At 45.2% G+C, this 25,729-nt stretch overlaps 1 protein-coding gene across 7 annotated transcripts in view; it reads right to left on the bottom strand.

The window, feature by feature from the left end:
- Window positions 1-25,729, bottom strand: part of CACNA1I (calcium voltage-gated channel subunit alpha1 I) — a 164,104-nt gene that overhangs the window by 47,598 nt on the left and 90,777 nt on the right. For all 7 annotated transcript variants that reach the window (XM_074539414.1, XM_074539416.1, XM_074539412.1 and 4 more), the window contains 4 exons: window positions 20,595-20,692; window positions 5,736-5,895; window positions 3,237-3,552; window positions 2,517-2,609 (listed from right to left, as the gene is read on the bottom strand). In XM_074539414.1, the coding sequence (XP_074395515.1) occupies window positions 2,517-2,609; window positions 3,237-3,552; window positions 5,736-5,895; window positions 20,595-20,692 (667 nt within the window). The remainder of the gene's footprint in view (window positions 1-2,516; window positions 2,610-3,236; window positions 3,553-5,735; window positions 5,896-20,594; window positions 20,693-25,729) is intronic.

Below are 25,729 nucleotides of genomic sequence, written 5' to 3'. Positions count from 1 at the left end.
CCTGCCATATGAGCAGTAGCAGGTAATGCCCCATGTAGGTGTTTGCAAATATCATTGTAGGAAAGAAGTCATGGATGAAAGCACAGCTCTAGAGAGAAACTGTAGAGATACAGCCCCAGAAGAGTAAGCCTGAGTCAAAGCTAGAATGTGAGTGGAAAAGCAAAGAGTCAGGGCTTAAAACACAACTGTCAGAACAATCCTGCTTAGAAAGCCAGGCCTTCAAAGCATGGAGAAGGAGGGAAGGAAGAAGGCTGGAAGGGCTGTACTTCATGAGACTTAAAAAGTGATCATCATTTATATATGAAGATTCAGATAGAAAATGCAGCCAAATAGTATCAAGTTAGAGTGACTTGCTCTATGCTGCAAAAGATGCATCACATGCCAAGAAGGTAGCAGGAAGGCTAAATACTTCCTTGGCCTAACTCCACAAAGGTAAAGAAAATATTCCACCTAGCATATGACTACTTTGTTCTCAGCAGTCCCCAAAGTAACCTGAGAATCATGTTCTCCTGTGTTTGACAGAAATAAACATATATGGCTTCTGCAAATGAGGAGGGAGTGTCTAGAAATGTCAATGACACTCTGCAGTAACATCTCAGGTGGAGTGTTTAATTGAGGGTTTTCGGTGCCTGCAAATGCAGAGACACAGTTTGAATCACTGTGAATCCACATGACGTGAGCCAGCACTAGAAGGATACTTAGAAACCAAAAATACGCTGACAGAATTTATGTAGTTTGAAATGTGGGGGGAAGGGCAGTTTCTGGAACTGGCCTACAAAAGACTGGGTATGTGTGCCCCAGTGCTTAAACACTGACCCTGCACAGTCCTTCCTGGCTCTGGGAGAGACTGGGGTTGTGGGACAAGGAGTAAAGTCTGCGTCTATTTGCACATTCTACAAATTGGGGTATCCTGACGATGCTGATCAAAGTCAAAACGCAGGTGGGTACTAAATATCTATTGTATTGTGGAATATATGAACAAAATTCATGGGAAATTATTATTTTCTGAACTCCCAAAAAGTAGTAGACGTCCAGTTTGCCCTTGAGAACAGAAACTGCCCCCCATCATCCCATGTGCAATCACATCTCTGCACTGTCTCTTTGGGACTCTCCAGCATCAAAGTAAAAGCAACATTCCTTAAGGTATATTTCACCTCTGCTGTCCAGGTTCGTGCTTCAGCCCACAGGGAGTACGTCATATTCCTGTTTTTATCTCCTTGTCTTTCCCTTGTGAGAATAGAATACTGTAAGGCAGGGTGAAATCAAGGATATAGTAAGATTTTTTTAAGTTGTGTTACCGGAAGGGGCCAATAGATTTTTTTCTTTTGAACCACCCTCCATATGTACAGGCTGCAGAATTTCTCACAGAAATTGATTAAAGTCTGCTTTATCTCAAGTCATTGCATGCCAGCTTGAATGTGAACTAGATCCTGTACTAGATCAGTCTGTTAGTGCTACTGGGTGACTGCTTCTAGAGATCCTATTTCCTGAAGGGCATGGCCCTGTAGGACAAGCGTTGAATGAAGATCAGAGTCCTGGCCAGGTCCATTCATCCAAATGTACATTGGCCTTGGAAATACACACTGAGGTGCTTGCTCAGTGACCTGCAACTAAATTGCTCCTACCACATACAGATTTTATACTTCCCATAATTCATCCTATGTCTTTCCATTTCACTCTTGACTTTGGTCCCCCAGGTGAGCAATGTGCAAGAGTCTTCATAAAAAAACACAACCTTTCCTTGTTAGAAACAGGATATTCCCTCCAAGAAAACACACTTATGCAAGGGAAGCCTGAGGAACAGGGAGGCAATGGTACCATGTTTTTCAGCTCTCATCCCAGGTGCTGATAATGAATATCCTTGCAGAAAACCAACCTTCAAACTTCATTTGTATAAATCCACAGGGCTTATAAACTGCTTATTAAGTTCTCATTGCTGACACACTTCTCTTTTTCCATCCTATCATCCACAAGGGATCTCACACAGCCAGTTTATTTCGGACTGCTGACACTTTTGGAGCAGTAGCTCCTTTTCGTTCATGGTGAGGAAGTAATTCAGCATGACAGATCCTGAATCTAACAAAATGTGAATCTCAGACTCTGAACCTGATAAACCCAGGTGCTGCCAAAAGCTCCTCACTCAACATGGCTCAAAAATTACTCAAGAGCTTAACTGTACAGAGATCTAGTAGAACGGCAGAGAAATATTTGGCTTTTAAGTCAACTGGTTTGAGGAATTTACTTTGCAAGTAGATCTGCCAGTGACAACATTATTCTACACTGGGCACATATAACTTTAAAAATCAATCTTAAGTATATTTTTGAGTGAAGGCTAATAACTTGTCTGACAACTATATATGTGATCCTGCCTCAGACTCTTGGTGAAAATCAACTAGCTGGATTTTCTGAAATTTCTAGAAGTTTGCTTCCCCAGTATCTATGTTGACCTAAGACCTGGTTTTTGTCAGCTCTTAGCTTGCATTGCTGACAAACAATTCATCAAACCTTATACTTACGATTATCAACAAGATAAAGTAGATAAAATTGTAGAAGGAATGGGCATCCATCACATAGTACATGATCTCCACCCACCCTTCCAGTGTGATCACCTGCAGAGACAAACAAGAGAAACAGGACGGGTATTCCAGAGCTCACTCCTCAGTGTATAACAAGCAGATACTAGCAGGATGGGTGCAACCCAAGAAAGGTGAGAAACAACAATTCATTTCAATGAAGCCAAATTTCCATTTTGGGAAATCAGCATGGTACTGCTTGGTGACACTGGCATACTGTCAAAGCCTGTGAGATCATTCTAGTCCACAGCAGGAATATTTCATTAAAATAGTTCATTTCCCTGGATCGCAGCGGGGGAAAACCCGCAGCAGGTTGCTGTGCCCCTTGGACTGGACACCGCGTACAGCCGGAGGAAAAGAAAAAAGGCATGGATTTTAGCTCCCATCTGCAACTCGTGCTGGGAATTAAAAAGAAAAAAATAATTCCTTTACTATAGCTGTCTGGACTGGAGGGGAAACTGGTACGAGTCAGCCTGAAGAGTGGAGCTTATTTTGGCAAGCACGTTCATGTGTGTACTGTCTCCCTTACCAGGGGAATTACAACACCCTTTACTTTGCATCTCTGTCACACCCTGCAGAAACTACCCCTGGAGCCCAGAAGGACTGAGTTTGAAAAACAGAAGTACAAGCTTGAGCCTTGTAAGGAGGCTAACTCAGACTTACCTGAAATATCACAATCCAGGCATAGCCGATGTTGTCGAAGTTGATGGCACCCTTGTGCGGGTTGGCGTTGCCTGTGCGGCACACATTGTAGTACTGGTTCCAGTTCACACACATGCCACTGACATTGAACTCTTGCCGGACTGAATTGTAATAATAATAATCATCCTTGTCCAAACAACACTCGTGGCCTCGCTCCTTCAGCGGGGGTATTTCGTGACAGCCCATAATTCCATTATCTCCTGACAGCGAGCAGATAAAGGGCATCTCATCATCTTCCTCTGGTTGGTAATAAGGGGGCAGGACAATGTCACCTTGTCTGCAAAAGAAGCCACAATCAAATTTCCTGTGACAAAGAGTTTCCTATCTATCAGTGATACTGGTGGGGCAGGGAGCCCCCATTCTGACATAGGGACTGCATTGCGTGGGGGATTTCCCGGTTTGTTGACTCAGGAGAAGGGGAGGAATGACAGGGTTCCTGAAAACCAGTAAATTTCTAGGGTCAGCCCCAGTTTTCAGAGCTTTTCCTGCCATCAGATCACCCCAGGCCAAACTGCACAATCAGCTTGCATGGAGATGAAAAAAAGCTGGAATGCAGAGATTTGCAGTCTGATACTCTCCCCATTAAAATCAAAGCTAAATCAGATGCAATGACATTAAGGAAGTTCATCAGGCTTTACTGTAATATGTTCATATATGTAACTGCTGATGGACATGTTTTATAACATTTGGTAGTGAACCTTCTGTACTTCTAAAAAAAATCCAGTTCATGCATAATTAACATTGCACAGATAAGCCTTAAAATTCAGAAATGGAAAGATAAAATTGACTTAACCTTAACTTTGACTCCTCTTTGACAGCTGGCATTACGGGTGCAATGTTTTATGACAAGTTCATGTATTTTTTCCAAATAATGCAAGCACCTTCCAAATGCATGAATAATTAAAATCATCTATGCTTGCCTAGCTGGAGATGAGCTAATATCAGAAAAGTGAAAGGTGGAGATGCAAAAAAAAAAAAAAAAAAAAAGGATTAAGCTCTAGCTGGTGTATTCCTTGTAGTGCTACAATGCACAACTTTCACGTTGTGCAAATGCAGACTTTTTCCGCTAAATGTCATTGGAAGAGGACAGGTGTTGATGAAAAAGAAAAAGACAAGCTCTGATTGTTAACTAAGCAGGACTAAACTACAAAGGTATGTTGTAACTCATCCTCATCATTGGTGCATGGGCACCTTCAGAACTGATTTCCCTAGTAATGGTCAGCCAAATATTTTCTAATATCTGTCATTGTGAAGGCTGTGGCCCCAATTCACTTCTCAGTTACATCAACTCTGCATGGATATAATTACACTCATTAAAGAAGTGCTACTCCTGATTTACATAAAGGACAATCATCCTAAACAGTAGTTTTTCCCCAAGGAATAAATAAACACTGCTTTAAGCAGCTCCTACTCTGCAACTCCACTGCTGTTCTGCACATTGTATTTTCACACTTTTTTTTTCCAATTTGAGATGCTCTAAAGCTTCAGAACTGTTTAATCAGTTTAAACTGATCTACAGCTCTAGGTTTTCTTTAAGTAGTCTACACTGATAGCACCCCTGGGATTAGCATACGGTTTTAAGAAAATGTTTTAAAGCCTGAGATCTACTAAAGTCAGAGAGTCAACAGGAAGAGCTGTGCTCTGAAACTGGGTAATCAGACAATTCATGGCAGGCAGGAGCTTTTCCACCCCACTGCCTGTGCAGACTGCCCCCGAACCCTTAAACAAACCTCAGATACCTGAATTGACCCCTGTGTGGCTTCAGGCTCTCTTTGCCAGAAGCGTTCCCATGTTTCTTCACAAGTTTTTTTCTCCCATTCAAACATTAATTTTTTGCTCCTAGATGCTCTCATTTCAACTAACCCAGCTGTGGGACACTTCTCCCACCAGCCCTCTATCCCTTGCCCATGGCACTGGCCACATGCAATTCTACTCCTAAGTTTTCTAGAAATTTCTCGGTGTCCCTCCAAAGGTAATGCACTACTGCTGAAAGAGAGACCCAGCTCTATTTTGGAGGTGTCAAAGATGTTCCTGGATGCATCAAGCAGCACTATGGCTTTCTGTAAGGCTCCTGTGAGTCTTGTTTTCTGTCAAGAAGGAGCAGGTTCAGTATCTTTTGGCAGCATGTTTCAGAGTTTCAGTTCTTTCTGGGTGTAGGAGCACCATCCTATATCACTAGACATAGCAGCCATGCTAACCTGTGCCTTGATCAAATCCAAATGAACCCAGACTCTTGCTGTGAAGACAGAAGAAAGTCAGCTGTCTTTGCCCACCCTCCCTTTCCCACTGCAAGATGTGACCAACACTCACACACACTATCACCCCACACATGGAGTAAGTGATGCACAGAGAGCCTGGCAGAAGACATGAGCAGGCAGAGGGAAAGAGAAACATCCAAGGAAGGAAGGAAGGAAGGAAGGAAGGAAGGAAGGAAGGAAGTGTTGTCTCCCAGCCACTCACACTGTGAAGTTCTCCTCCATGAAGCAGCGGTTGCGGAGCAGCCCAGCCCACAGCTGCACGCCGATGATGCCGAAGATGAAGAAGACAAAGAAGCAGAGAAGAAGGACGTTCCCCAGCATGGGCAAGGTGTCCAGCAGCAGGTTCACAAGGATGCGCATGCCTGCAGGGGGAGAAGAGAACCAGCAGGAGCAAGTGTGGGACACAGGGATAGAGAGAGGGAGAGAGGAAGGGAAGGAGAAGGAAAGAAGTTTACAAGACATGCATAATAAAAGCAAAAAGGCCCATGAAAAGAAAAGCAGAGTGTCAGAAATTAACCACTGCCCAAGCCTGGCCAGATTTATGGTTATTGCCCTTTCTTGTCCTAACCTCTACTGACAGGCAGCCAGCAGAGCTGCTGTGATGCTGTGATCTCTTAACCTTAGGCCTCCATCTGCAGCAGAGAAGAAAAGAGAATGAGACTTTTGGTGCCATCAGCTATCTGACTGACATACCTCCCTCCCTTTTCCCTGCAGAAGGACAACAGAGTGAGAACAGTCCCAAAGGGGCATGTCAGCTCAACAGCCCCATCACCCAGTGGCTCCAACTGAAAGTCATCCCAGTACAGCAACTGCATCCTGCACCCTGTGAGATCTGCATGGACAGACCAAGGCCAGCCTGCCAGTGGCATGAACCTTTTCAGAACATATAAACTAGCATAGATACTTGGGTTTTTTTCAGTGACAGTATCATCAAGAGACAGTCATGAAAACCACAATTTCCTCCCCTGGCTAGTCCTCATGCCCCAGTGGGGCTGGAGCGCACAAGTAGCAGGCACAGCCCAAAAAGCTTCCAGCACAGAATCTCTGCCCAGTGCAAATGTTTCAAAAAAATTTTTTTTTTCCTCTCTAATTACCTAATGAATTATTCTTGTGGTTTTATTTTCCCCTTGGCTCTTCAGCGCACAGCCACAAGTAGGGGTAAATATAGTCCATTTCTCCATGGAGCTAATGGCTTTTCCTCTACTCTCCAGGGATGGTGAAAGCCTAGAAATTCTTCTGAGCATCACAGTACTGCCTTTATCCCTGTGCACACCTCACAAGGTTGTCTCTCCTTATCTCCGTGGAGGTTCCCCTCAGATACCCAGAGAGTTCCTTCACTGAAGATGTTCCATGTAGGCCAGCAAATAATTAGCTAATTAGGTATTTATAACCAATTCATTGCTTTAGATGGCAGTGGAAGGGGAAGGAGGAGGGGAAGATAGGATTAGGATTCTCTGACAGCCCTTTGAGGCACAAGATAATCTCCCTTGTGTACCCAGCACCAAGTAATTACCACACAATACTATACATTATGTTCCGTGTCTGTTCCCCAGACTGCTTGCCCCACAGAGAGGGGAGGAAGGGCACCTGTGGTGGGGCAGGCAGGCATGGAATTCGCAAACACTGAAGGAAGAGGGAGAAGTGTGCCTGCTGTGGAACAGCAGACTGGTTTGGATTGGTAAGAATGCTTTGGAGACAGAGCAGGGCGGAAGAGACAGGAGTGGTATTTACAGGTATGTGATGTGTAGGAAGGGGAAGGTGCTCATTGGTGCCTCCATGGGATCATGAAGGATAAGGGATGATGGCTCTAGCTCTAAGACCAGGCTGTGGAGCAGTAGTTAAGCCCTGCTGCCTGCCTGTCCTGCTGTGTCACCAGTCACCACATAAGGCAGCTTCTAGATGAGTACATCAGGGACACAGCTCCAGCCACTCACTGGGGATCACAGCTGTGCCCTGAGTCACTGACAGCTCTCTGAGCTCTCAGCACACCAAGCCCAACAGCACAGCCACTGAGACCTGCTGGGCCCTGGAGAAATACTCTGGACAGCCCTGGGACTTCAAGACCGTGCACTCTCACTGTAGTGCTACGTGCTCCCAGCATTAATGCTGTGTCACAGGAGGAGCTCAGTAGTTCCCACAAACTGTCCTGGTCAGTACATTAGGGAGAGCCAAGTGACACAGTACCAGTAATGCTGCAAGAGGGGGTGGTGTTTTTCAGATCACTTGATGCTAGCTCCATTTTAGAGCTGGGTAATGGGAGAGATGAGACTGCCCTTACGTTGAAATGCAGAACAGACAAAACAGACATTCACAAGAGGGATTACTGAAGGTACAGGATTATGCTGTCCACAGTTACAAGATCATAGCTATTGCCCCCATGTTAGGCACTCTGGGGTACGTGGGGCCACAACCCAAGAACTGGCAGGTGGCCCCTGTGGCATCTTTTCCACATCACAAAGAATTTCAGCATTTACAGGTTCTAAGTCCAAATGAAAGCAGTTTGGTTTTTTTTTTTTAATTTCACAGATTGACAGATTAATCTTTCTCTTGCCATTGATGCTGACTATGGATATGAGACTGGCTCTTCAAAAGCAGTAATGCTGAATCTACACCCATCTAAACATTCAAACATCAGCTGCAATTGCAGGAGAAAGAGGGAGAAAGACTGAGTGGCCTAAGGCCAACAGGTGATGATTTACCATAGAAGCTGGTGGCCAAAATAATGAGGTCTCTAAAGCAACTGCCTAATGGTGGAAATAGGAAGTGCAGCTTTGGGAGTATTCTGTTTTGGGGAATTGGGATGCATTCCTTTTCCAAAGGGTCCTTGCTGGACAAGCTGCCATCCACAGCAACACCTGTGCATCTTGAATGACAAATTCTGAAAGGTGCTGGAAAGCCCCTTCACCAAAATCCTGCTACTGCCTCCTTCCCACCTTCTGCTGCCTCCACCTGCTGTTCAGCCATTTTTCTCTTGCTCTGCCTACAACTCCTCTCTGCCTCTGTGCTGCTCCTCAGCTTCTGTGCACACCTTTCCTGGGCTCCCTCCCCACTGCTGCCTTTCCCCACATCCCCATTTCTCCTTTACCATTGGCAGAGCAGAAGCTGTGCTGGCTCACAGTAAGGAGGGGACATGAAAGGGATGGTGACCTTTTCTGAAGCAACCTTTGTAAAAAGGGAACGCTGCTCAAGAAGAGAAAGGAAGAGAGGCTGGGCAGTCTGGAGGAAAAGCGAGGAAAGGGGGCATTGATGAAACAACATTCAGCAACCAAACAGCCTTCCAGGGCATCAAATATGAAAAGGTTTTGCTCTCCAAGGGAAATAAAAGCTAGAAACATTAAATATTCATGAGTGCCAGGTGTGGGCTCGGAAAGATCTTTTCTCCAGTCACTCTGACCAGGAGAAGGGAGGAAATGAAATGCCTTGTCTGTGGGCATCCAAGGAGGGAAACAATGCTCACATAATGGTTTCCTGCTGCTCACCCATGGCCTTGAGCAAGGGGTAGAGAAGGGTGCTCGATGGTACCTCGAAGGCAGGGCTGCTTCTGGTAAGACATCCCACAGGAGCAAAGCCACAGGTGTGTTCACCACTCAAACAGAGCAGTAGATGGGGGGAAAGTATGTACAGGGATGAGAAATGGTGGGAAGGCAAGAGAAGTGACCATCAGAAGGAAGCACAGGGCTGAGCAAAGCCTCTGAGCTCCTTCCGTGGTTCAGAGGTAAATCGTCTGTCTCAGTCTGGTGGCACCCACAGGCCCTTCCTGACAAATTCAGCAGACACCACAGTGGCCCCAGCTCCCTCCCGACACTCGCCATCAGCCCTGATTAGCCTGGCTATCGCAGCTAAGTGGACTCGTCTGCCGTGCCCACCCCGAGGGCACCGCGGCTGGGCCGGGCAGGCTGGGCCTGGCGGGCTGGGCAGGGCCGGGCAGGGCTCTGCAGGGCCAGGCCGGGTTGGACAGGGCAGGACCGGGTTGAACAGGACAGGGCAGGGCAGGGCCGGGCCGCGTGGGCCCCGGGCAGCCGAGCCCGTGGTGCGGGGAGCTGTGCCCGGCACCGCCGGTGACAGCAGCGCTGTCACTTCGCTCTGTCCCCCCTGCCTCCTCCCGAGCCCCAGGACAGCTGAGCTGATTCACTCCCTGGTGCTAACCCCCCTGTGACACGAACGGGGACCGGCTGAGGAGGGGTGAGAAACCCTGCTCTTTCTCACCTCTGAGGCTTTCAGTCCTCCCCAGCTACAGCGTGAGGGACAGAGCCAACGCATATGAAGTCAAAAGGAGATTTGACGCCATCATTCCCTCACTTAGGGTAAAGCAATGGAAGAGAACATAATTCTCAGCTCCCATCTCACCTGCATCGTGTACCAAGCTACCAGTTGTCATTTTAACTGGAACAAAACCAAATCTCCCTCCCATCAGCACTTGTGACTGTAGCTGGCAGGACATTTTGCAGAATGCAGAAACTGAAGTGTCATTATGTCCCTCAGCCAGGCTGCTTGTCCAAGCGTGCCTTCTTTCCTTCCTCCCCTGCCCCAGGACACATGGCAGTCCATCCAGCTAGCATGGGGTTGGCAGCATTCTCCTGTGCAGGCTCCTTTATGGAAATTTTCAGAACCGAGGAACCATTCCAGCAGATAGATAGTGCAGAAAGTACACACAGAGAGACGTGCACCATCTTCTTTTCTTTTAATTTTGCAGCGAACCCCTGTAGTTAAAATAATCTCAGTTTGTGTGCACAGTGCAAGCTGGTGCTCCAACTTGTGGCCATCCTCACTGATCTCCTGCTGACCCGAGGCTTGGCTGTCATTTCACACATTGCACTCATAAACATCAGATCCAGCTTAGGCCAAACACTAACAAGAGACACCAATCAGCTGTGGGTCCAACAGCAGACACACTGCCAAGCTGACCTATACTATGACCCACAGCTTTTCTTGCCATGCAGATCTTTTCTTTTTGATGCATTCCTTCTAACTGAGGCCTCTTCTGCAAACAACACATGCAAGCTAAAGGAGTTCAGCTGGAAGAGCCAGCACGCAGCTCCAGATGCTTTGTCCTCAAGCTGCAAAGCCAGCCTCACTCACATTGCAAACCATCACTGCCTGTTTTGCACCAAGGCAAGAGAGAAAGCATGTCCAGATGGATGGCCAGACCCAAATTAAATCAACTCTGGGGAAACACTGGTCCAGTTGACAGACAGTAGGAGGTACTGAGAGATCTTAACCCAGTTCTGCGGCTAAGGAAAAACTGCCCCAGACACACTGGGCTCATTCAGAGAAAAGCAAAGTCTTCCCACCAATCTCTTTGTCAGGTTCCGGGTGCATTTGCAGCGTACATTTTGAGCTGGGGGTTCAGCACTTGCAGATGGTCAGCATGATCCATAGCTCAGGAGCACTGCTCAGTTCCTCACCAAATCCCTACTCTTGCCTTACTGACAAGCAAAGCCTTTTGGCATCCCTGACTGGCTCAGGCATCTCATCCTACACAGCCTGTTGATGACATAACCTCAAATTATCTTTGTCACTCCCCATGTAACCACAGAAGAGATCAAAACATGACATTTGGAGCACTTACAAAATTTCAGCCAGTATGGAGAGCTGTTGTTCATTTTCTCAGCAGCATGGGCATACCAATCCTCATCTTCATACAATGACTTCCCTTAGAATACTCAAGTCTAAACACTAAGTGCCCCTAGTCCTTATCTTCAAGGTACTTCTCAGCTTAAGCCTGAGGCAGCCAGAAGAGAGACAAACTACAGAAAAAACCTTTTTGGGCAGAGCTTCACCCTGCTGGAACAGAGCTTTCCAGACTAGATTTAGAGTACAGTCATATAAGAGGAAAAAAAATCCCTTTAAGCTTGCTCCAAGGCTCTAGAAACAATTCCCTTGGGATCCAGGGACTAACACGGACCTCACCTTTTCAGTCAGAGAGCAAGACACAGATCAGGTCAGGTCATGAGCATGAAAAAGGAAAGTAAGAATGGAAGAAAAATGCATCACTTAAAACGCTTCCCAACAGACATTCAGCTAAAACAACTACCAAAAAGAAAGCCAATGAAACCAGAGATAAGCTCTTTTCCTTGGAGGAGGAGCAAATAAACACACAGGCACTGCAGAGCCCCAGAGCTCAGCAGGCTGCCAAAGGGGGCTCAGGTGGTGCTGCCAGGTGATGTGAAGAAGCAAGCTCAGAAGTGAAGCCTCCTAATTGCAGACCTGACCCCACAGCTGCAGTGGCTTCAAGAAAGAGAGCAGAGGAAAATCCAGAGCATTTACCTTGACACCTAAATGCTGACATTTCTGAAGAGAGAGTGGCCACAGTCCAAGCTTTGCTGTCATCCAAACAGGAGACACCCAAGCTCTGCAGCAGGCTGCACCTCATGATGGGTGCTGTAAGCCCAGCTAAGGTTCACAGATAACAACCAAAAACTCCTCCTCCACAAGCAGTCACATTCAGTACGTGCCACCTGCCACCTCAGCATGGTTGGTAGCCACATAATCTGTGACAGGAGCAGAAATGCATGCAGGCAAAGGTTTCAGTCAGTAGCCCCCTTTTTCCCTGTCCTGCCATTATCCCCTTGCAAGCTTTGGACTGTTAAGCAACCCTGTCTTGGAAAGTGATGACAGGTGTCAGATTATTTCTTAGAGAGGTGTCTCTCTGGGGGATTACTGTCATTCTGTTCTTTTTTGTAATACTGAACATCTAATAAGCAACACCTACTACCACCTGCTACAGCAGTTCATTCAGTGATCATCTCATTTTTTCCCCATTTATCACTGCAGTGATGACTGCATTCACTTTCGGTGAAGAGTCTATTAAAAACATACAGTGCCAGCTTTTCTTTCAGAATTGCAGGAGCCACCTAACACCAGGGACAAAAGTCAACTCCAGTGCTGTGGCTGCAAGCCACTTGCCTCCATCCTATAAATATCCTTAAGCTCTTTACGCATCTCTAGTGCTAAGTGAGACAGAATAATGCAAAATATTATGTAAAACAGTATTAATGCAACTTCTGGGTAAGATTTAACAGGGCTAATTTCCTCTTGCTGTCACTAGCATGAATCATGTTTCTTTCTACTGCAGGCAATGACATGACGTTACGTGAAATGAGTGTGAACAGGAGAATCGGTCCCAAAATACACAAAGATAGAGAAATTTAAGGTTATGGTTGTAAATTGCCTTGCCCACACACACAAAGTTTAATTTGCATTAGTGTAATATGACAGTATCATTCACCCCATAATACACTGTCATTATTGCTCACATTTCCATGGTATCCATTGCTTGATAGGTCCCATGGGACAGATTTTGCAAAACAGCTCAGCTCCCATTTAGGCAGCAAAATACATGGCTGGGCTTTCGTGATTGCTGTGTACACTGGAGGCTGAGCTTGTTTGAACAGGCAGCAGAATTGTCACAATGGGAGCTGCGAGGTACTAAGCATTTTTTAAAATTCTGGCTCTGCAGGTTCCCCTACAGGAGAAGGGAGAAATAAAGATTCCATCAAAGGTTTCTATGACTGGTTTCTGTAATGTTTTGTTTGTTTTTTTCCAGGCTTGCTTTACTTTCAGTAACACAAATTGTGAAGTGCTGTTACAGACTCTTGTGATTTTTATCATCAGTCTTTAGTTGCATGGCAGAGACCTTCAGGTGGGAAATCTTGCTATGACTTGAAATCTCAGATTACAGCCAAAAAAAAAAAAAAAGGAGAGAAGTTTTTATTCCCCACTAGTATGGGTGGGAAAAAAAAGATATGACTCACAGGTATAAAGGTCTGAAAGCCACAGGAAAAATAAATAATTATAATCTGTGATTGTTTTTCCTTTTTCAAATCTCATGGCTTTAAAGCCATCTGAAAAACCTACAAGCCCACAATTAGTGACTTTTGAATACTTGCTAATAATCCAGAAATGAAGTGGACTGAGAAGGAAATATTACTTTCTCCCATGATCTGTGACCACAAAAAATAGAAACTAATCAATGTATCATACAAAACAAAGCATTTCTAGGTCTCTGTTTCCTGCATTTCAGTGTTTCCCGGCTTCTTGCCATGATGCCCCATTAACAAAAGAATATAATTTTCATTATAGTTTGGGGGGTTTTCTCCAAAATTTACTTTGATCACCCAGTTAAACACCTGGCAATACACTGCACACTTGTAATCTACATGAAAAACAGCACTGAGATCAGACAAGAAGTAAAATAATAAGTAAATAAAAACTGAATAAAACTGGAGCCTGTCTTCAGTGACTGAAGACTTGAATTAAGTACAGGAAAAAATTGTTTACAGCGAGTTGTGGGGCACTGGAACATGCAGAGAAATTGTGGATGCCTCATCCTTGGACGTGTTCAAGGCCAGGCTGAATGCGGCTCTGAGGAGCCTGCTCTAGTGGAAGGTGTCCCTGATCTTTAGTCCCTTCCAACCCAAACCATTCCAGGCTTCTATGAAGGCTTCCTCCAGCAGTGCAAAAGTGGGTTTGGTTACAGACCAGTTGGTTTGTTAAAAAGCTTCAGAGATGCATTGATTTGCAAACAGCATATTTGTGAGTCTTTATAGTGTCCTTGACTTTGTATCAGTTTTGATTTCCTCCCTGCCTCTTCTCTGCATTATCCTACACACAGAGGTGCATCAGGCCTTCGTGTGCTGTCCTGCCAAACCCTGCCACTTGCCTCCTGTGCATTTCTTTTTCCAGCCCCTCTTCCTTTTTCTCATCTCGCTTGATCTTCATTCTGCTCTGCTCCCCTTCACACGGTTTCCCTTCATCCTGAGCATGCCCATCCAATTTAGGGCTTGACTTGATAAAGACATGTGATAAAGAGCTGCACATACAGGACAGTGCAGCTCTGAGTACAATCCCATCTCTCATCTGTCCCCCACAGGAAGCTGGCAGCTTCACCTTTAAATACATTTCAGTCACACAGCCTGATCAGGGAATGAACAGGGCTTTGTGACCTCTTAGCTTTTTCATAAGAGTGCTGCCAGAGAACATCACTCCTGTGCCCTTACCAACCTGCTCAGGCTGTATGAGGATAAATCTGTATGTATACACATTAGCACATGGTTGAGAGTGTGGTTGTTTGTCACTGAGGTGTCATAAATGTATTTGCAGAGCACCTCATACAAAGAACTGCAAGTTGGATAAGTTAAAATACTTGGAAAAATCAACAGTATCGGAGTTTCAGCTATTGCTTCACAAATAAAGCTGAGAGGGGGGGAAAAATTACTTCCAAAAGAGTCATTTGAAAGAGTACATTCTTGACAGAGAATCAGTTTTGGAAGAGAAGAAGCAAGTCCTCTTGCAAAAACACTGAAGCATCCGAAGCAATGACCCCAGGGGGGCACTTAGAAGAGGAATTTCATAATCCGTTTGCATTTCCAACTGCTAGGGCAGGACTGTGCCTGTCAAATGTGCTTGGTTTTTGTCTGATCTAGCTGTAAATGAGACTGTTTTACAGCCTCATATATCTCAGTCAGAAGCTCATTTCACACACGCTCATCAGTGAAATTAGTTCTTAAAAAACACATTTAGAGAAGTAAATGTCATCACTTTTCCTCCATGACAAGTGCGGGGTTCGTAGCCAGCTTACTCTGTTTTAGGCACTGTTACAGTGCCAAGCACAGGTACCTTGGTGTGGAATACAGATTTAAAGCAGGCATATGCAGGTTAAACATCTGCTTTTCCTATTTCAGCACTCAGATGGTTCAGATTATTTTTATTTTGAAGCTTTGGTCTAGTGAGATGAGTGCAGAGATGGGAGTTAGGAGATGTCAGTTGTATTCCTGAGTCTGCTGGTGACACTCACTGGGTCCCACTAACCTGGTGTGAAACATAAGAAAGACTAAAAATAACATGGCATGGTTTATATCTTTGAGATCCATAGAGGAGAAGGAGAAAACTCCAGTCTATTTGGACCCATGGAGCTACTATAATTACAATCATTAAAAAAAAAAAAATGGAACTAGATCAAGATTTTTTATACACTTGTACTAGGAAAAAACTGCTATTTGATAGCACTTGTACTAGGAAAAAACCTGCTATTTGATTGAAATAAAAACACTGTGCTAGTCATTAAAACATTTAGCAAAAAGAAAAGGAAGACAAGAAGAGAGGAAAGCATTCTTATACTAGAATGGCATGATTAAGGATTTCTGATTTTCAGACTGTTTTGTCAGGACCCAGTGTAAGAAAAAACATTAAATGAAACAAACCTTCTAAAATTAGGCAGCATACAGCTGTATTAAAAAGGATGGGGAAAGATTATTTTTGTTCTGAATTTAAAAAAGCACATTTAGAAAAAGCAGAACTTCCCACAAATCTGAAATTTCATTTCCTGCACACCAAATAATAAGCATATAATGTTATTTTTCTAATACCTATAACTCCACATAAATATTACTGTACTTATAGACAGAGTACTAGCATATATGTATACTTTCTACTCTGTAAAGCTGCTTTGCAACAGATTCCTTCACTTGCATACAGTGCATCGAGCTGAAAAAATCTGCTTCCAAATTATGAATCAGCTACTAAATTTTAAGTGGAAGCTGGAAGACATCACACATAATGCAAGGGCTCTTCTTTGCATAAGGCCAATGTGACAAAAAAGAGTAAAATGAAGAAACATTTCCTTCTTAAATGTCAAAAAAACTTAATAAAAGAAGAGCAAGAAATTCAAATTATCAGAAATGATCACAGATTCACTGCTCAAAAGCAGGCAAAAATAAAACAAAACCAGCCTCTCTCCCCAAACCTTGTGCCTTGCCTTGAGAAGAAGCAACAAATAAAGAGCCAGCAGAAAGAGCAATATTTCACCCAGCAACACAATCACAAAACAATAACAACAAATGGATGTGGACTTTCACCCCAAGAGAGGACACAGACATGGCCAGAGCCGAAGGAAGCTACCTCTGACAGAGACCTGGAGGGTATTTTTTTACTCTTTACACTGATTCGGTGACTTGCAGGGCTTGTCACACCAACTCATTGCCATGGAATTGAGTCCTGTGGCAATAGGACCAGACCAATCTCTGACTTCTCATTTCCTGTATTTTCAAACATGACCCCAAAAGGCAGAGTTCCTGGGGTTGTAGTCAGGAATGCAAGAATGAGAGGGAATGTTAATGAAGGTGTGGTACAAGACATGGGTGCTTCATGTATTCTCTAGCATGCTCCACAGATGGCAGGAGAATAGAGGAATGATCAGGCTGGGCAGAACCCCAGACTGCTTCAGACAGGAAACCTGAAATGGTCAGTAGCACATCATGCTAAGAACTGCAAGAAATGCAGTCAATTGCTGATAACTGGTACCTAAAGATCAGCTCTAACCCCAAAGGAGGTTTGAAATCCAGAAGTGTCTCCGTGAGAGTTCTCACAGAATGGTTTGGTGTGGAAGGGACATTGAAGATCGTCTACTTCCAACCTCCCTGCCATGGACAAGAGCACCTTCCACCAGTCCAGTCCCCCAAAGCCCCTTCAAACTGACCTTGAACACTTCCGAGGATGGGAAAATCCCATTGGAAAATCCAATTTTGCTTCCTTTACTTGCACAGTGTCACTTCCTGTGGCAGCAAGTTTTACAGCCTAACTACAGCTGGGTAGAAACTGCCATTCTCAATGGACATTTATCACCTTTTGGATACACTGGTTGTCTCTTTCTTCTTCTGTCATGATTCTGAGAGGCTTTACATCCTTACATGCATCCTTTGTACCATAGATAATGAGTAAATAGAATTTGACAGCCCTTTGTGGGATATTGTTTCAAAGCCTCAGGAGTGTCACTGTGAGGAAGGGCTTTCAGTAGTTTCATGTTGCAGATGAGCACGCGTCAGCAGAATTTAGACACATCCAATTTGGGAATTTGGGCATTTAAGCTTCAGCCTTGCCCACCTGCTAAGAATATAAAATAAGTTTATTTAACATTTTACTCTGCCATGTTACTACTGTTTCCTTAGAAATTCCTTCTGAATTCCCTCTCTTCTAATTTTCTATTATTGCCTTTTTTTTTTCTTCAGGTAGTAAAAAATTTTTCTCAAACTTCTTCTGAAATTTCTCATGTAAGTATGTGGACTTTTCAAACACTGGCAGATCAGTAGTGTTCTTTGGGCACTAAATAATTTACCTGACAGATCACTTGAGCACTCTTCCATTAGTGTTCTAATCAGTCAGGTTCTTAATCATTTTGTCAATTCTCCTGATAATAAGCTGCCATTATTCAGTCCACACAGCCAGACTCCCCCGTGGAAATCAGTCCCTACCTGGGTGTCCATGTGGAAGCCTTTGAAATGCCCAAGGTGAACAATGTCCCCCGGCCCATCACAGCCTTTTGAACTTGGCTGAATATCTGCCTTTGGGATCAACCACCCCCCACTCCGTGCCTCTCCCAGACATCTCACGTTCCCAGCCATGACCTCAATCTCCCTCTCCCTCCTGCTGTCCTATTTCCCACTCTCTTTGGTAGCACCTGCAACACCTCTCGCTTGATATCATCAGTACATCTCACTAATAGACTTTCCTCTTGCTTCAGATTAGTAATGAAGAACTTTAAAAAGACATTTAAAAAAGATTTGTGGCCAAAGGTCCCATTAATTATGTTTGTTGTAGCCCACTAGGCACCTTCTTCTAATGCAGCTCATTCCCATTTATCACAAACCTTTGTTTACAACCTCTTTGCTAGTTTTCAGCCCTTAAGTCAATGCTTCCTCTCCCAGGGAATCCACTTTCTTTCTTTTTTTTTGCTTTAATTAATGGCAGGATGTCTTTCTTCCAAAACACTCTCTGCATATTACCACAGATTTATGTAGCAAGAAAAATACATAAAGGTTTAACCACAGAGTGTAAATTAAAACAACATCAATTTCATGCAGGTATAGCTCTGTACTAATGAAAAGAGCAAACAGGCAGTGTCAGGGCAGGGACAGCCAGGAAAAATTCAATGGCATCTGCTCTGCAAAGGTCAGGAAAGATGATGGAAAGCCTCTCTGGTGCCTCTGCATGGATGGAGCAGGTCAGTTTTGACATGGCTCACACTGTTCCTCCCTGGGGCAGTTCTAATAAAGAGATAAACAGGACTAATAGAAAGCCTTAAGTTTCTGCCAGGCAAGCTCTCTTCCTGACCACCTTTGTCCAGCAATTAAAAAGGCAGACAACTGTTAAGAGTTAACTGGATGTCATTCCAGATGTTTCCATTTGCCTCCAAAGTTAAGTCTACCCTGATAACAGGGATCAGTCTCCCCAAGCAGTCTGAGCACAAACCCATGGCACACCTGGTGAAGAAGGGAGGAAAGGAGGCTGCACAGCGTGAGGATGGGGCTGCTCTCACATGGCTGCCCTCATCTTCCTGGAAGAGGTGAGTCTGCCATGCACAGCCTCCAGGCCACCCCCTCACAGAAAGGTGATGCCTTAAGTTTTAGCTTTCATAGTTTCTAGATTCTGTACTGCCTTAGTGTGTAACTCTGAGCTTCATATAAAGTGTCAGCAAGTTCTCTTCACAGGGCATTTAGACAAAGCAATCCTTTTCCAGCCTGAGAACCAAGAACACTTGCAGCTTCAGGCCCAAAAAGTGTAAACAACAGCAAATTGAGGAGAGCAATCTGAGAGGATGGAACTTCATAACCTGAAGCTGTAATTGGACAATTGTAAATGGACCAAAGCTTATGAAAGTGTGAAACCTCATGATCGGGTGTCCATCTTGGGTGGAGCCACAGCCAGGCTCTTGGACTGCCCAAGGTGTATCCTTTGAAGGCCATTTAAAAATACCTGCTTTATTCCTTTAACGCCATCTAGTCTCTGTTCTAGGCAGTCTCTCAAGGCATCAACCCTAGGACCAGGGCTGTTCCCAGTCCTCTCCTCTCTGGAGAAGGGCCAGAGAGATGGAGACAGACTGGGGGGTTGTTTTGCTGACCATGAATAGCCAAAAGCTTCTCCTGAACCTCATCTTTATCATTCCATGATGGACCTGTCACATTCCCGGCTGTTCTCTCAGTGCCCCAACCAATGGCTCTTTTGTCTGGTTCCCTTCTGCCATGCTGAGCACACAGGACTGTGCCTTGGTTTCTCTTTTAAACCTTTCAGCACCTTCTGTTCAAGGCTATTGCTCAAAGATAAAAGTACATCCAGGAAGAGGGACAAGATCCTCTTATAGAAAGGCTTTGCATGAAGCCAGAGTCTCTGAAATCCACCTCCACAGCATGTTCAAGAAGTAGGTAACATCATGAAAATTCCTTTGGCACAAGGGAAAACATATGATGCAGATTAGGAGGTCAACTGTGCAAACTTTCTCAGGTCTAGAAAAGGAAAAGGAGCATCTGAGTTTAAGAGGAGGATTAGGAGAGCTCTGGCAAGGTCTCAGCCACTGCCGACAGCCTGATCAGGGAGATTATGGAGAACAGCAAGGAGATTTCATGCCATTCAGTAAGACTGAAAAACTTGCAGAAGAAATGCCTGAAGTCTCCCAGGGCTGACACATCTGGGCTGGGCACAGCCCTGACAGCCCCAGACCTGGCTCATACACACACAGCAGCTCACAGAAGGGAGAGCTGGCACAAAAGAGAGAATACAAAGCACAAGGTGAAGAGGAGAAAAAAAAAGAGTCAGTGCTATGTGCGTGCCCCTAACCTGTAATGGCATGAAGATTTTTTCAGATTAGAGGATCTGGAAGGTCTTGTGGAAGCCTGAGCAAACTAATTCTCCCTGATTCCTGAAGCTCATCCTTCTCCAGACCTCACACACAGGCCTTTTTGAGGCTACAGACATCATTAGACCTGTGATGTCTTTCAGTAAGAGAAAGAAAAACCCCTTCTCTTTACTGCACATCGTTCACCTTTGGTTCCTGAAGTTCCATTGGCATGGCCGTGCACAAAGGATGGCCAGGGCAGGTACTCTGGGAGACTGCTGTTTCCTGCCCATCCAATACCACCTCTGAGCCCTGGGATGAGGAAAAGCCTGCACACACCCCACAGAAGCCTCTGTTCCCTTTGTACCTGCTGGACACCAGCAGCACAGGCAGCCTTATGGATCATGTGCTCCCCAGGAGTGGAGCTGGGAGGGGTGGGAGGGGAACACGACTTACTGGGCACGCGGTTGATCGCCTTCAGGGGCCTCAGGACACGGACAGTACGGATTGCAGACAGGTTAATGTTCTGGAGGTCCAGGGAGTACTCCACCATCCTGCAGCAGGGGAAAGAGAGGGAGACAGAGAGAGAAAAAAGAGAGAAAAAGGAAGTTTAAAAGAATCCAGAATTTTGGCTTGAGTCACAGGTTTATCATCTCTTCGTTGAAGAGTTTCTTATGGGGATGAAGCCTGAGCTTCATCCTGGCACTTCTGTCCAGGGCACACACGTGGGGTGGCCCCTGCACACAAGGCCAGCAGGACAGGAGCCACGTGGCCAGTGTTGTTGGGAGTTACCTGCAGCACAGTGGGGTGCTCCCTGTGCTCCCCTCATCTCCCACTGCAGGCTGTGTCTCGGGAGGCAGCTTTAGCTAAACCTGCTTTATCTCACACAGAAATAAACCCTCTCACTTAAAGCACTAACTGCTTTGACTAGGTGGAAAGGCTTCCCCCGTGGCTGTGAATCACTCCTTTTTGACACCAACCAAAAGGAGAAAAGCCTAATTTTAGGACATATGCTAGACCTTAGCTCTCCTAACCCAACAACATATGCTGTAAATAACCTCAAAGTGCAAATAGGTGTGACTCATGCGTTGGCTTTGCTGCAAAAGCAGCAGGTGCAGGTGACAAAAAGTGACCTGGCCCAGCAATCCTTAGCCCAGCGTTCTCTCCTTGCCCAGTATGGCAAATGTCCTGTCTCTTTAAAAGCACAGCAGGAAATCATATAATGATAATTTGATAATTATAGTGATATAATGATAATCCTGGCCAGAAATTTCCACCTGAGGACCTCAAATCATCTTTCATGGACATGTTTTCATGAAACATGAGATGCATGAGGCCTCCAGGAAGACATGGGCTGTTGTCAGCAGCTTCCCTTGGGTAACTCTGGTCTGCTCATGGGATCAAGAGCGTGACAACGTTGGCAGGTGAAATAGCAGCAGAGTCAGGACAGGAACTGCTTCTACTGAATCTCTTCTCAGACATGAATAATGAAACTACAGAAAGTTCCCTTTTCCCTGGCCTTTTAACAAGAGTCAGGAGACAGGAAGGGATTGGAGGCACTGCCTTATTGGGGGCACTGCAGAAAGGTTACTGCACCCTTTCTCAGAACAAAAACATAATTTTTACAGAAAGACCCACAAGTCAACAGAAAGTTTACCCAAATTCCCCTGACCCGGAATCACTGAGAATTAAATGAGAGCTTAAGTGAGACACTGAGAGGGAAATGGGGTACAGCCAGTCTGTAAAAAATAATCAGGGAGAGGCATTGAGTGAAATGGAGCAGTGGACTAATCCTTCTATAGATTACCCTCCATTCAAGAGGACCTTGAAGAGCTAATGCCTGGTTATCTGTCTACACCTTTCACAAAGGGGACTTGTCAGAGTGATAGATTTTCAAACACGATGGGGTAAACCTGTCGAAGTGTTGTGATTATCCCCTCTCATGCTCTCTTTCTTTCTCTCCCTCATTCCTTTCAGTCTGTTCTCTCCTGCACTTTTAGGGTAATTGCATGAAATAATTCTTCCTCTGAAATGCAGTGGCATTCATTTACCTCCCTGGAGCTGTCAGTTCCACATAAACCAAGTGCAGAAGAAGAGACAAGGGATTTCATGCAGATAATCAAAATATTCCCACGCCCAAAAAAAGTCCCGACCCCAAGCCAAGCAGAAATGTTCAACCAGCCTACAGAAAGACTTAGTGATAGACAGAGGCTTGGGATGCAGTCAGATGAAATTGGAAGCAGGTACGAAAGGAGGAGGAACACACAGAGATAAAAACGCGTGGAGATGACTCCAGGACATCCCTGTGTGGTGCAAAGGCACACAGTGAAAGGGCCTTGGGTCAGCACTGACCAACCTTGCTCCAAATAAAGCAAGATTGTGTCATCAGCATGTTGTTGCTTCAGAATTAAACAGACCTGCTGAAACTTTGGAATTACAGTTACATTGCTCCCAGGCCATGAGCTAGCAGCCCTTCACAGAGAGCTGACACACAGAGCAGCTTCCGGGCTGAAGGAGCCCCCACGCTGCAGTCTGTTGTGGGGTGTGTATGTGCACAGAAACATAAAGGCCTCAAGCTTGGTGAAGGCCCACTGAACTTCCTTTCCTCTCCCAAAAACACTTATCTCCTAAGAGAACTGCCTCTGAAGGGAAAAAAAAGAAAAAATAATAATTTGAGCAGTAGCAGAACAACCCAAGACAAGAGTCAAATGCCAAGTAAGCTGTTAGCCCAAAATACATCTAATTTCAGAAAGTATTTTTTATTAACTGGGAGGAGCCAAATGAGAAGTCCTGAATAATATTCAGAGAAACCAAGCACAGGGGAAAAGCACAGGGCTAGGGGTGATGTGAAATGGAGGTGACATCTTCTCTTAGCCTTAAACCGTGCAAAATTAATTTTAAAATGTTTTCAAACCATTTGGGTTTTGTCCTCTTGTGGCTACAGCATGTGAGTAACCTTAACCCAGTGGACATCACTGCCTTCTCCTAGCTGGAATGAGTTTGCCACCTATATAGTACAGTTCCTGTGTCACCAGAAAATTATCAGTCATCCAAGTAGTGACCGTGGGTCCTTTCAGCACAAGACAAATGCTGCCTTAACTCAACCCTGTGGTTCAGACAGCAGCAAGCCAGCCTCCTGCAGCCCTCAGTGGCCAGAGTCACAGATTTACTGCCATTATGTTCCAGTGTAGCCAGATAAAAAAGCTGAACAGACAATCACACTGCCAGGGAAAACAGCAGGCTGTTCCCAAGGATGGGTTAGAAAAGGGCAAACGCTGAATCTTTTTGAGAGCAACTGTAACAAAAATTAACTCAGCCCTAGGAGGCTCCAGCTCCATTAACAGACCCCTTCTTGCCTACAGTTCTTCCTGAGGCCTCCTGGTCTTGGCTGTAATAGCAGAGAAATCCAGGATGCTTAAATCCCTGCAGATGAGATATGACTATTGTAGTCATGCAGATTGCATCCAAACAACTTTGATGCCATTCCAGTGTCATTCTGCATTAGGGCCGCTCATTTTCACCTTTTCATTTCTAGTGATGACTTCAGCATCGGCTTATGTTCGCTCCTCTCTTTGTGCAATGGTAGCATGCCCACACAATGCAGGTGACCAAGGTGCAGTGAAACTTCACTGATTGCTAAAACCCCACCCATCTTCTGTGTGGGTAAAACTGATAAAATATAAATGTTGCCTCCATTCTCTAATGAAATAGGATCCCTAAGTGACTCTGCTGGAGTCTCCAGGCATCTGCAGCATTTCAGGGGTTACTAGCCCAGCTCTTTTTGTTATTATCATTTTCCAGCCAGCCCTGCTCCCCACAGCCTGGAAACCCTGGACACTCAACCCACTCTAGGTGTGGGCTGAAACCCCATCTCCCAGTGCCACACGTGGGGGTGACATCAGGCTGACACAGAGTCAAAGGGACTCATTGCAAGGAGTGACCAATCAGAAGCTGCCCGCAGGTTTTTTTCAGGAGGTTCATATTTCCTGGGTGTTTGTAAACCAAGGAAATGTTACAGCCAGTACAAAATGGTTGAACTCCAGGAGACTCCCAGGCTCCTTGTCCTTGCTTTGTAGCAGCTCAGTGCCACGATTGAGGGTACCCCCATTACCTGACTACCCTCCATTCTTGTTCTCCTCCCTTTCTTGGCTGCTTAAGGCACGTCATGTTAGTAAACACCATAAATTCTGTAAGGTTTGGGGGCAGTTAGACAGAGTCTAGGATGTGGGAAGGGGAGGAAAGAAAAAAAAAAAGTACTGGGTGTGAGTCCTTCCCCTTCTTCCCCTTTATCATGACAGAACAAGGTGATATGCATCTCTTCTGAGGGAAACAGCAGCTCATTTCTGGCATCACTAAACTATTTTGTGGCCTCTTGTGTGAATGGATGAGTAGAAGGACAGGTTCAGAAGCTTAAACTATGCTAAATAAGACAAACTTCTCATCTGTGATGGAATTTGAGCGCTGAGCTGTCATGATAATTGAATATTTACAGTAATTCTTCTTCCCTTGCTAGAGGTTTTCTTTTTTAAAACCTTCCACATGAAACTCACTGGAAAGAGAGGGGATTGGCACAGGCAGTGTCTTCACACCACACAGCTCAAGACTGATCCATGCTGGGAACATTGTCACGGTGGGGAAAGGGACAGGGCACTGCCTGCATGCATGGGGTTCATCCTGCAGGAGCAGGGGGGTGCCTGGTAGGGAACACCTCTCTGCTTGAGCTCTGCCTCCCTCCCCCCTCTCAAGGCATTCCACCTGCTCCCTGCCTCCTTACATCCCTCTGACACATGCCTGCCTGCAACATTTCCACCTCTCATTTCAACCTTTCTTCTTCATTCCCACTTTTTCTATTTGCTCCTTGACTTTCTTTTGTATTTTTCCATTTAGGTAAATCTGCTCAGCTGAACGCACAAAGGACCTGGAGTTAAACAGAGGAGCTGCAGGGAACAAGTGAGCAATTTGTTAGCACACTGCCCCTGTGCAGATTGTGGCTGGTGTTGTGTCCCCTGTCCTGTGTCACGGCCCTGGAGCAGACAGCGAGTGCACGGGGACAGGGGGCACAGAAACCTCCAGTGCCCGTGAGGCCTCAACAACACCGCAACAGCTTCACCAGCTCCAGCCTGGCACTCCTTTGGTCCTGTGCACCTGTGGGCTCCAGAGTGTGCCTGGATCTGCCTTGGTACTCGGCAGGAGCAGCACTCGCTGTCCAAGAGCAGAAATGCCCAGCCAGCGTGGCTCTGTGCCAGGCACAGGGGAGCAGACTGACCAGCAGGAGGGAGAATAAAGCTAAGGCTCTCTGAAATAGACATAGTGACAGTACAAAAGCCATGTAAGGAGTCCAGAAAATTCAGACTTCATTTGCTGCACGTGTGATCCGAGATAATATACTCATGCAATGCCTGGCTAGCTGCTACCTAGCAGTTACATTCAATGAAATTCATTAGTAAAGCAGTTCAAACATTACCGTTTACCTCTTCATATTTACATCTCCTTATACCTTTATTAAATACTTATTAACTTCTATTTGCTGAAAATTAGCAGCCAAAAAATGGCATTTCAAACCTATTCTGAAATCATTCACGAAAAATAAC

The sequence above is a fragment of the Zonotrichia albicollis genome, chromosome 4, assembly GCF_047830755.1.
Source record: "Zonotrichia albicollis isolate bZonAlb1 chromosome 4, bZonAlb1.hap1, whole genome shotgun sequence".
Classification (NCBI taxonomy): Eukaryota; Metazoa; Chordata; class Aves; order Passeriformes; family Passerellidae; genus Zonotrichia; species Zonotrichia albicollis.
The sequence above is the reverse complement of the archived record's forward strand: the minus strand, read 5'-3'. Positions and strand labels throughout refer to the sequence as shown.